The sequence below is a fragment of the Homarus americanus genome, unplaced genomic scaffold, assembly GCF_018991925.1.
Source record: "Homarus americanus isolate GMGI-L3 unplaced genomic scaffold, GMGI_Hamer_2.0 scaffold12409, whole genome shotgun sequence".
In the NCBI taxonomy this organism is placed as follows: Eukaryota; Metazoa; Arthropoda; class Malacostraca; order Decapoda; family Nephropidae; genus Homarus; species Homarus americanus.
This window is the reverse complement of record NW_024726559.1, coordinates 196,801-209,172: the sequence shown is the minus strand read 5'-3', so window position 1 is coordinate 209,172 and position 12,372 is coordinate 196,801. Positions and strand designations below refer to the sequence as shown.

The 12,372-nt window shown below is 36.1% G+C and overlaps 1 protein-coding gene across 1 annotated transcript in view; it reads right to left on the bottom strand.

Annotated features, from left to right (window-relative positions):
- Positions 1-12,093, bottom strand: part of LOC121865641 (sorting nexin-29-like) — a 36,330-nt gene extending 24,237 nt beyond the window's left edge. The window contains 6 exon segments of the mRNA XM_042365164.1: positions 2,535-2,680; positions 5,298-5,374; positions 6,414-6,547; positions 8,446-8,510; positions 8,780-8,858; positions 12,006-12,093. Coding sequence (XP_042221098.1) covers positions 2,535-2,680; positions 5,298-5,374; positions 6,414-6,547; positions 8,446-8,510; positions 8,780-8,801 — 444 coding nt within the window. The 5' untranslated portion in view covers positions 8,802-8,858; positions 12,006-12,093.
- Between the last annotated feature and the right edge of the window lie 279 nt (positions 12,094-12,372).

Sequence of the window (12,372 nt, the reverse complement as noted above, 5' to 3'; positions counted from 1 at the left end):
TTTCCAACTGAAGCCTATGCTTGTCTACCACTCTGAAAACCCCAGGGTGTTCAAGCAACAGAAAGTGGTAAGAACAAAGCTTGGAGTTTATTGGAAGTCCAACCGTAAGGCATGGGTGACAAGACAGTTCTTTAATGAATGGGCTGTTGATGTGTTTTGCCCTTCTGTCAAGAGCTACCTGGATAAGGCTCCTGGTCATGACCCTGAACTTGCCAGAAATTTGGAGTATCAATTTGACTTTATGAAAGTGTTGTTTTTGCCTCCAAACACTACATCAATCATACAGCCAATGGACCAGAAGGTGATCAGCAACTTCAAGAAGTTGTACATGAAGAAAATGTTTAGGAGGTGTCATCAGGCCACTTCCAATGATCCTGAACTAACACTGAAACAGTTCTGAAAGACACAGTTCTGAAAGACACAATTCAACATCCTGGAGGCTGTAAAATTGATTGTGTCATCATGGCAAGAAGTCTCCACTAGATCCCTCAATTCTTCATGGAAAGCACTGTGGCCATCAGTAGTCCATGATTTTGAGGGATTTGAGGAAGAAACAGAGTTGGACCAGGAGATTGTGTCCATTGGTCAGTCATTGGGCCTTGAAGTGGAAGAGGAGGATGTGGAAGAGCTTGTGATGTCTCATGAAGAGGAACTTACTCCTGATGACTTGAAGCAACTGGATGAGATGTTACAGGTAGAGGCTGACAGTGGTGAGGAGGAAATTGAAAGTGATGACCATATGTCAGCTAAACAGTTGAAAGATGTGATTTACTACTGGGAGAAGTGCAGGGAACTGGCTTCAAAACACCCAGATGTGGAAAAAAACTGAACTAACTTTGTGTCATGTTGAGGACTCAGTGGTCTCCTTCTTTAAACATAAGTTAATGGTGAGGAGGAGAGATGCCCCACAGACCACAATTGACACTTTCTTCAGTAAAAGGCAGAGGGAACAAGATGCTATCCCTCAGCCTTCCACTTCAAGAAGGAGAGAGGATGTTCATGGTGGAGAATCTGTCAGTCCAGAGGTTCCTGACATTTTCATGGAAGGTGACTCTCCTTCCAAGAAGCAGTAAAATGCTTCTCCTCCACCTCCACTTCCTTCTCTTCTCCCTTCTCCACCTCCCACTTCAAATTCACATCATCATCATCATCCAGGAGCCTTCTACATACACACCTCAAAGTAAGTGAACTTTTCTACCTTTTATGTTGAATTTAGGCAATTTTCGGTGAGCTGGAACCAATTACCCAAAACCCATTGAAACAATGGTTTCGGTTAACGAGATTTTCGGTTAACGAGCAACCTGCTGGAACGGATTGTGCTCGTTAACCGAGGGACCACTGTATATAACTCCCAAATTAAATTTCTTCCAATATTTCTATCTTTCTGCTTTTCAACATATTAGATTAGCAGTTAGGATAGCCATAAATATCATTACTACTTAGCTTTCATCTTTACTCCCACCCTGACAATGGGTGATCTGACACTGCATGAGATCACATGTCACCTACCCTACCTGACATTGATCAGGTCAAGTCAGTAAGAGACCCACTAATCCCCTACCACACCTCCATTACAACATTTCTTACATCTTTTTCATAAAAGGAGTGAGTTTCCATCATCAATTCTGTGTTTTTGTGACTGAGGTGAGCAGTGTAATTTTGAAAAGTCTGGGAAGGCCAAAGCACCCGGGAAAACCGTGTCTCTGGAGGTGAGGCTTGACATTGTGAAGCGGCATGAGAATCTCCAGAGGCTGCGTGGGAGTCAGAGCGACGTCTTCACTCCACCTTCAGCCTTGAAGAGGACGTGTAATGATGACCAGGCTTGTTCTTAATGACATGTTAAGTGTTGGAGTGCTAGTAGTATTCCAGGATTTTTTTTTTTTTGTGATACATATGGATGTTTGAGTGGCCAGGAACCTATTCCATTGAACTTCATGTTATATTTATGATATTTCAACCTGTGATTGGGTTTTCTGGAACCTAACCCCATTGCAAATAGAGGTTTACCTGTGCTTGAAATAAATCTAAGTACTGTAGAGGATACCATATAATGCATCTGTATCTGCATGTAGCCAGACTTCACGATGTTTAAATGTTTGTTGGCAGTTTACTTAATTATTCTATACAGTACTAAGATGTCAGATGGGGGTGAGGCTACACCAGCCTGCATGTATCCCATCATATTATATTTATTACTGAATTAACTTATAATATATAAATTGATGCATTATTATCTAAGCCTTTTTTTTAATTACAGAAACCATTGAATTATTCTGTTTTGCATTTAATTTTTTGCCTAATATTTTTCACTTGTCTTGAGAGCTGAGGCAACACTCAATGTAAAGAAAATTTTTATAGTCTCCAAGAAAAAAAAATCCGGTCTATGACGATAAATCTGTGCAATATATAGAAATTCCTTTGCATAGTATCAGTTAACATTACCGTACATTATTAAATTTAAAAGTAATGAAGTAAGCAAAAAATTCAAAACAATATCTTTCGAGAAAAATGTCATCATCAACAACAAGACTTACATGCATGTATCGTTCAAGAGAATGTTCGTTGAGTAAACTCCTCAGCCATGCACGACCTCTACCTATATCAGTGGCAACATTCTTCAAGTGGAGGAAACGTTCATATTCATGCCGGGTTAAAAGTTCTCTGACATACCACCACAGCACTGAAAATAAATTGACATAATCATAAATATAATAATACTGTAATAATGGTAAACCATACTAACTATGGACAGATTAATGTGGCATAAGGAATCTAGTATAATTATAAAAGAACATATGTGTGAATATGATGACGATATCTTCTGTGACCCTCACTACAAAACATCCCCGGTCTAATCAGGTTCCAGAGGTGTAAAAAGTACCATACTTCATTACTTAAGTTAAAGTACTATTACATTAAAAAAAAGCTATGCAAGTGAAAGTAAAAGTACCATAACTAAAATGTACTTAAGTAAAAGGAAAAAAGTATCTCAAACATTAGGTACATAAAGTACCAGTAATGTAAGTACAAAGAATCGGCAATGATGAAAATTACCCAACTCAAATTAACCGCAATTGTAAACTACAGATTTCTTAGGTAATACTAAAAAAATAAATAAAATCCAAATGACTGCAGCCAACATTACTCTCCAACACTATTCTTGATTCAGTTTTAGGAGCAACAGGTTTTCAAAATTATTATTGTCCAGCCTTGCTTGTATTGGGTTGAATATCAGTCCAGCACAACTGAAGAGACATTAACAGGCAACAGAAGCAGCCAATGAGGTGTTGGTTCTAATGGAGATGTCCCTGTTTGATAGCTGCCTACTACCTACAGTATAGTACTTGCAGAGTAGGCAAAATGTGATAATAGGGTTTAAAAAAAATGGTATGAGTTGGCAGCTCAATGGATGTAAGTTGAAAGCTAACTTCAATTGTCTGTTACAATGTCATTTGAATTTTTACACAAGGGTGGTTTTAAAAATGTTGTAAAAGATATCTCCTAATCACGAACAGATATACTGAAATCATATTCATAAAACACCAATAGTAGCCTGACAAGAAAAAGCAAACAAAATAATTTAGCAAATGACTATGCCATTCACTACTCGGTAACAGTTACCACATGCTGAAGTTAAAAGTGAAATTTCGTCTCTATTTATACCTCTTGATGTATCACTATACAAAAGTGAAAAATGTCTTTCTTAAATATGATTATACAATAAATTTTATGAACATAAAAATTATTAGTAAAAGTTTTGTCATAATTGAAAAATCCTGAAAATTTCTCTTGTAGCACCATTTGGCAACTAAACTTTCTAAAGACAAATTTCTCACTGAATGTTATAGATACCATACCATTCAATGTTTATCTTCTCTTATTTTTATAACAAATCCAACTGCTAAATAAAATAAATCAAGAAAAATTGGTAATAACATACAGTATGCTGTTTTTCTGATGTAAGCTACAGAGTGTCAACCTGATTTACCTAAATATAATTTTGATGTACTGGAAGTATCTGTCATCTTGTTGATTATGTTGTAGTCCAGAACATTCCTAACATATGCACCACTGAGTGACTTTTTCATGCAAATTCCTCTCACCAGTTTTATCCCGATTTTTAATTAAGTGAATACCGCATTCCTCCAATGAAGTAAAAGTCCATCTGTATTCATTCATTTGATAGCTACATTATCTGGCGGGATAAAGATACATTAATGCTATAATTTTTGCACAAATTCAGTTAGAAAACAAATAAATAATGAATTGCTCTGGATTGATCAACCCTTAAGCCCAGGGTTAGGCTGGTGCTGGTGGGGATAAATCGAGAAAAAATCAACCTTTCAAAAAAAATGGTGGGAATAGGTGGACATTCTGGAACGTCACCCGAGGTGTGCTGGTCGGACGTTCTGGAACGTCACCCGTGGCCTAAGGGTTAACATTTGCTTCCACTGTGCATACAGTCACATCAACCAATCACAAAACAACACGTCATTTCAAAAGGCAGTGCTTATTTTGGATATCAATAAAAAAATTAACTTCTGTACTGTATAGTAGAGTACTGAAAGAAAACTGTAGTAACCGGAGAAATCCTATGATGTTTGGTAGTTTTACACTGCATAACACCCTTCCAACAACTGTCCAAGGCCAGGAGATTTATGTGCGTTACCACCAACACCCCTTTTGTTTGTGTACAGTGTTCTCGAATAATGGTACAATTTTTACTATTTTATTATATTTATAAAATTATAAGTTTGTTAATTGCAGTTTTATTACAAAAAACATAAGTAAAATTAAAACAATTATGACATTCAAATAAATGCAATTAAATATTTTTAAGAACTAAATGTGTATACACTTTATGGAAGTAAATATCCCATCTGTTTGTTCACCAGACTTTATGATGAGGATCTTCAAGTTTCAGCTGACACCAAAGAATCTGAGGGGTGAGGTGCGACTTACCTGCATGACGGATTTTGAAGTTAATGTGCACCAGGGACTTAAGACTTCTCACCTGACCTCTCTGACAACTAATGAATCAATATCTAAATCCAGATTCATCTAGGCAACAAAGATACAATGTATCATCACTTGAAACAAAACATTGTTTATAGGGACAGAGTTACACTGCTTTCAAGTGTTGTATCTATTCTGGGTGCTGGCAGATTCTGCTCAAGGGTGCTTGGTGATAATATGTCTCTTGTAGGTAACCCACAAGGCCTCACATACCATAAAAACATGTGCATGTGTGAGGGACAGACACTAACAAAAAGGATAGTTTTCTAAAATACACATACCAGGAGTTTCTGTTTCAGCAGCACCAGGCAGGGCGAGGTGAAGACTGAGTCCTGAGGTAACCATGTCTGTCACTTGTCTGAAAAGAATAAAATCTTGAATATATTCAACTTATGGGCTCCACATCACCCCTTGCCCAAATTATTTCTACCTTGCCCCATTTTCTACCAAGCTTGGAATCAAATCATGACATGTTACATACAGATACTGTTTTACTGTGACACAAGTAGTAACTCAATCAACTTAATGTACTACAATTAATAAAAATGATAAAGTAAAATGTTATAAGAGAACGGTTTAGTAGTGCTGTTAATGTGTGTACTGTGTAAGTGCCTTGGCCTGTGTCACCTCACCACTTGTATTTGCACAGTTATTATAAATCGACCCAGAGCAGAAAAATCCAGCTTTACCCAAGTGGTTGGTCTTCCTACCCATGTGAGGATGTGGCTGAACATGATGCAATCTTTCATAATGCCCAGAAATCCTTGTCCCAAGCCCTGAGCAGAAAGGTTGAGAGTGATTTTCTTGCCATTTTCTCAGATTTTACAGTAATTTCACATTACAGTATTTATAATTGACATTTGCTCCCAGACCCAGAAATAAAAATTTGAACAGATTTTCCAGAATTTACTTTTTAATTTTCAGAAAATGCTCCTGATTTTCAACCACAAATTTGATCCCAAACACGAAATTTAAGGAATTTTCTTGAAAAATTCCGAGCAAACTTTAATTCCGGCAATTCGAGAGTTGCAGGTTTGAGGGATTCTGGCTAAAGGAAATATTACTATTATAGAAATTTTCTTCAGCAGTGTTTATCAGGTGTTATCAAGGAAGGACCTCCAGTATTCAAAAGGCTCAGCCACATCAATACTGTTGTTATTCACTTTGTAACTTTCTTATTCTGGCATTTGGAGCACTATAAGAGGTATGGCCTTATTTTGGGAAAATTATATATGATAGTACCTGTACATAGACAGCTCATGGCTCTAATATACATGTATTAATTAAATAAATTAAAACTAACTCTACATAACACGGAATCATGCTATTAAAGAGCAATATGGCACAATGACTTCAACAAAGGGAAACTTTAATTACATGTACAGTACTGTACTTACTTTATGGCAGCAAGTCCCCTGCTAGGAGAGCGTAATTTAAGGCCATAAGAGAGGGCACATTCCAGCCTGGAACAGAGGGAAGCTACTCGTTCATCTGTCTCTGTGGCAAGTTCAGCACGTCCTCCAAACCTCACCTACAATAAAGAAATGACTCAGATTCTCAATGATCGAGGTTACAAAATAATGAAATGAGGTGCGAGATCCAATTTTATGACAAAGTTGAAAGTGAAACTAACAAATGATATTCAAATACTGTATATTGTACTCAACTAAACCCCTCCCTAGTAGAACCTGTATTTGACCTGTTTAATCTCTTCACTATGGGGATGCCACTTTTATTATTCTACTGTATTTGACTAGCACTGAGCTCAGAGGGGAGCCTGTACACAAGGGGCTAATGGAAAGATATGTTACAAAGCTCTTTTACTTAGTTGAAACAAAGTCAAATAAAATCACATATGAAGAGAAGCTATCTGGAGATAAGTAAAGTATTAGGTCATTAGAAAGTTCAATTAGAAGTGATAGGAAAGACGTGCTTGGAAGCAATATGTGGGGTGGTTAACATGCAAAAACTATGATAACACAGAAACTGGATAGAGATGTGGAAAACAAGTGTCAGGCAGAGAGTTTACCCTAGTATGTTACACTGAGTAAGTGGGAAGTTCAACATGGTAAACATTCAGAGGTATACAGTACTGTACAGTGCTCTCTCTTTCCCAAAAAGTATCGGTTCCTTTTCTCATCGACACAATGTGTCACAATGGGCGAATATTTCCAATCACTAATTGTGATTCCTGCATTATTTTAGGGGAGGTCTACCTGACTGCCTGTCTGATATTTGTGAGGTTGCCATTTATAGTTTCTGGCCTTTGTTGTAATTATGGAGAATCACCGTACTCCATCTTTAGCTAAATAATATACTAATGATATTAATGTAGCAAAAATATATCAAAGGCAGTCATATTATGTGGTTGTTTTCTGCTGGAAATCCATGACCAACACTAGTACCCAAGACTCATTGGAAAATACAGCTTGCACCGACAGACACGGAGAAATGTCACTTTCTGAATAACAGTGTAGCTATAAATTAATGTTTGTAAGCTATATATATAGCACTGTGTTTACCTCAATGTAATTGTAATAGGTATAATAATTATAATAGTCATATTGTGCTAATGACATTGAATAATGTTACTAACACTTGGCAGTACATTCTAGGAAATGAAAACAATATTCATAGAAATCCTGTTTTACTTTTCAATTTTATTATTAGTTTCTACCTATCAATGACACTATTCAGCCTCTGGAGCATAGAGGTTACCAGCCACCAGTGACTGTGTCAAAGCCTGTACCTCTTGCCCTGTAAGTTGCTCCCAAACCAGCAATGCACTGTTAACCACGGCTGCTCGGCTAAGGTGGATGCGTTATTATGGCCCCACTTCTTGGTCATTGCTGCCCAGATGTGTTCTATCGGGTCGAGGTCCGGAGATTTTGCAGGATGTGGCAAGAGCAACGAACTAGTAGGTCTTATAAGAAGGTTGTTTAGATTTATGGATGGTCCGTTGCTCGTCATGATCTTCAAGAGTGAAGAGCTTCCTCGTCTGGAGTACTGTCACCCCGTCTGGTCCCTGAGGTATGCTAGACTGTCAATTAATTGAAAATGTCTAAAGGATGGCCACCAGACTGGTGTTTGCTCTATGGAACCTCAGCTACCCTGAGATATTAGAACACCTGCAAAAACGTAGCTTATACTACAGATGGGCAAGGGGTGACCTAATTGAAGTTTATAAACATCTCAGAGGGCACTACTCGGTCGAATGTAAATACCTTGAGCTGGTGGGTGCCTGCCCCACAAGGGGTCACAGCTCAAGGTTCAAGAACCAACAAGTCCTGAAAACAGTGATGCCCAGTATTTGCCAACAGTGCGTAACAGAGACGTGACCGAAAGCCCAAGCGGCTAACGAGCCGATCAGTGGCGAAGAGGACAAAAGTAAAAGTAAAATAATTTAAAAGGGATTACATATACAGCTACCTGGCATCCTTGAACTGCTCCAAGTAAAGCAGACAGAAGTTCTTCTCTCTTATTGCTGTGAGGATCTGAAATCAACAAATATTCAGGACGACTTAGTAACATATACTACCATAATATTCACAAATAGGAAACATTATATGTTATCTCAGAATGGTACAATGCACCCCTACATTAACTGTGCTAATTCTATTCAATATTAAATACAGGTACTGTACAACAGTCAGAATAATACTATACACAGTAACTTATTACTGACTAAATTTCTGTACAATAGTTATCACGAATACATGTACCAAGGTGAAATGAAAGACTCAAAACCATGAGTTACACTTACCAATGTCTAAAGTTGAAGACATTCTTGTCTTCTGATGAAGCCTCTATTCACCCCTCTTTTGATTTGCTTCACATTTTTTCTGAAAAAATAAATAAATTAATAAACTGAAAATTAGTACAAAATAAATACAGTACAGGGTAACACACACATACAGTATAAACTGTATACTATACTTTATATATTTTCAACCTGCAATAATGAAGAAGATTACAATCCTGTTAAGTTCTATGTAATAAAACTGGTTGAACCTATGAAAATCACTTTGTACGGCCCACGGGTTATTTAGTATACGTACATGTACTGTACTGTACTGTACTGTGGTTCAACGCCTTTTTTTATTTGGTCACACTTTGGACTTTATGAAAAATGTTGGTCACACTTCCCCTTGAAACAACATTTGTGACCCTGACTGTATATATACTGTAGCTATATTTGTACAAGATTTATTAAGAGATGGTGAGTGAAAAATTAGTAGATATTTTTATTTCCAGTGAACATTAGCCAATACATACAGTACTTTATCCTTGTAATTTCAGAAACATTGAAACTTTTCTGCCAGCAAAAGTGTAAATTAATAATATAAGAGAGATTAATTTCACTACCAGGACTCTCTCCATGACTAACTTAATGACATACTGGTAATCATTGTTATCTAATGGGATTTATGCCACTGCATTTCCTTTTCAAGTATATTAAATTAGAGTTGACTAGTTTCATAGCAGACAACCTTACACATACCTAACCGTTGCTTTGTTTTAGTTTAGAAATACACAACTGTATTTTAGTTTAATACAGTAACAATATATTTTAAAGCCATATTTAAACATTTACTCATGAACAAAACAATCATAGGTCTTTGGTAACTAATTTTGGAACACAGCACAGAAAATGTTTACTCTCAATAAGTACCGTACAGTTAACTCCAGTAAAAAATAATCTATAACTACCAAATGTATAACATTCATGGCACAGTAAACTTTAGTGTAAGATAATGGCAACACCTCATCCCTCATATGTCTTTGTGACCAAGTCCTGTTACATTAATATTTACTGTCAAGCCACCATGCTGTTATATGAATTTTCTGTTTACAGTACAGTATATATTTCTAAAGTATAAGTATAAAAGAATAGTTTGGGTATTATTGCATTTACACACCGTTCATTCCTACCACTAATCTATTATCATATTCGAATAAGACGTCTAATTATAAGATAATTGTCATCAATTACATTACCGGCGGAAATGTATAATAACGGAGGCAACTTTTCCCAAAAAATTTATATTTTCTTCCATTAACCTCCAGCCATCGTCGTCTGCCTCTCCCCCAACACTGCGTGTCTCTCGCATCTCCTTTATAAATCATCACGCGCATGCATTCCCGTACACGTCACGTGGCCAATCAAAAGCGTTTTTGCTTTTAGAACCAATTAAAATGAGTTTGGGTTTAATTCGGAGTATATTTGGCCCAATCAAATTCGAGTTTTATTTTGGGTCTCTCATATTTTGAAATTCAAGTTCAGTGCCGACCATAGAAGTCTGTGATGGATGTCACTTAAAGTATCTGGAGCTGATTGCGAGTTTTTGGAAAAAAAACGTAGAAACTATAGCACTTTTTCGATCGCATGGTGTTCTTCCAACCTCAGTAAAGTGTACTAAGAGCAAGACTGAATGTAAATACATGTATCGCAAAGACCAACACATGTGGCGTTGGGTAAGAATCCCAGAATGCAACGATGATCAAGAACCAGGCCAATAAGGTAAGAAATAGGCGATTCCATTATATGGTGAGAGTCAGTTAGTTAGGTTAGGTTAGGTTTTTGTTTTTCTAGTGTTTTTTTTGTATTTTTTAGTCGCTTAGCCACTTTTTTTTTCGGAAAACATCAAACTAAAAAAAAAATCGCAAAAAACCCCCGGCTAATTTCCGCCAAAAATTAAGGTCATATTCGGTCTAAACACACACAAATACACTAGAAAAATATATTTTATACTTGCTAAAAGAGAACGGTGTGACAATGCAAATTTACCATAGTTTTCACCATAAAAGCATAATTTGGGTTAACCATTTGATATAAGTCAAACTACATTTTTTGGTCTATCGATTGAGTGTAGAGGATTTCCGGAATTCCATGGTTGCTGTTTACTGCAATATTACTCAGATTTAAACAAGGCACATCAAAATACACCAGAAAAAAAATTCCAGTAAAAAAAAAAACGAAGGGACTAATCTTTACCGCTGTCTGCTCCACCATTACCAATGTTGCAACTGTCCAATTCATTTTTACCTGATATAACTGGTGCCATGAAAACCTATAATATAACTAGTGCCATGAAAACCTATAATATAACTAGTGCCATGAAAACCCATAATATAACTGGTGCCATGAAAACCTATAATATAACTGGTGCCATGAAAACCTATAATATAACTGGTGCCATGAAAACCTATAATATAACTGGTGCCATGAAAACCTATAATATAACTGGTGCCATGAAAACTATAATATAACTGGTGCCTATAATATAACTGTACCATAAAAACCTATAATATAACTGGTGCCATGAAAACCTATAATATAACTGGTGCCATGAAAACCTATAATATAACTGGTGCCATGAAAACCTATAATATAACTAGTGCCATGAAAACCTATAATATAACTGGTGCCATAAAAACCTATAATATAACTGGTGCCATGAAAACCTATAATATAACTGGTGCCATGAAAACCTATAATATAACTAGTGCCATGAAAACCTATAATATAACTGGTGCCATGAAAACCTATAATATAACTGGTGCCATAAAAACCTATAATATAACTGGTACCATAAAAACCTATAATATAACTGGTGCCATGAAAACCTATAATATAACTGGTGCCATGAAAACCTATAATATAACTGGTGCCATAAAAACCTATAATATAACTGGTACCATAAAAACCTATAATATAACTAGTGCCATGAAAACCTATAATATAACTGGTGCCATGAAAACCTATAATATAACTAGTGCCATGAAAACCTATAATATAACTGGTGCCATGAAAACCTATAATATAACTGGTGCCATAAAAACCTATAATATAACTAGTATTAACATAACTATCCACCACCACCACAGCCTCGCCTATGAACCTTATAACATATTAACTCACCATAATTAACAATCTTTACAGTATATCACATTTTGTTACTAATATTACATAAATCTCTCTACTTTACCAGGTTAATGTGTGTATAATGAAGGAGTTAATGATCCACTATGAGGAATATTTGACACAAGGTAACACTGTATTTACAACTCCTCCCATATTATTACATCCGGTTTACAGTATTTATATTTTTTATCTCCTATACGCCTTAAATAAAAAAAACTCACTCACTAATTCATATATTATTTTAGATATTATACATAAAATATAATATTATAGGTGGTTAACCCTACTGGTATTTGTTAAGTTTGTAAGGTTTCTATTTTCTTCTATGTAAACTTGTTATAAGGAGGATAAGGAACCACAACTAATGTTACGTAATCGTCTGTCTATGGTTGTTTCCTGGTTGTATTTTCTGGTAGTTGGTTGCTTTTACT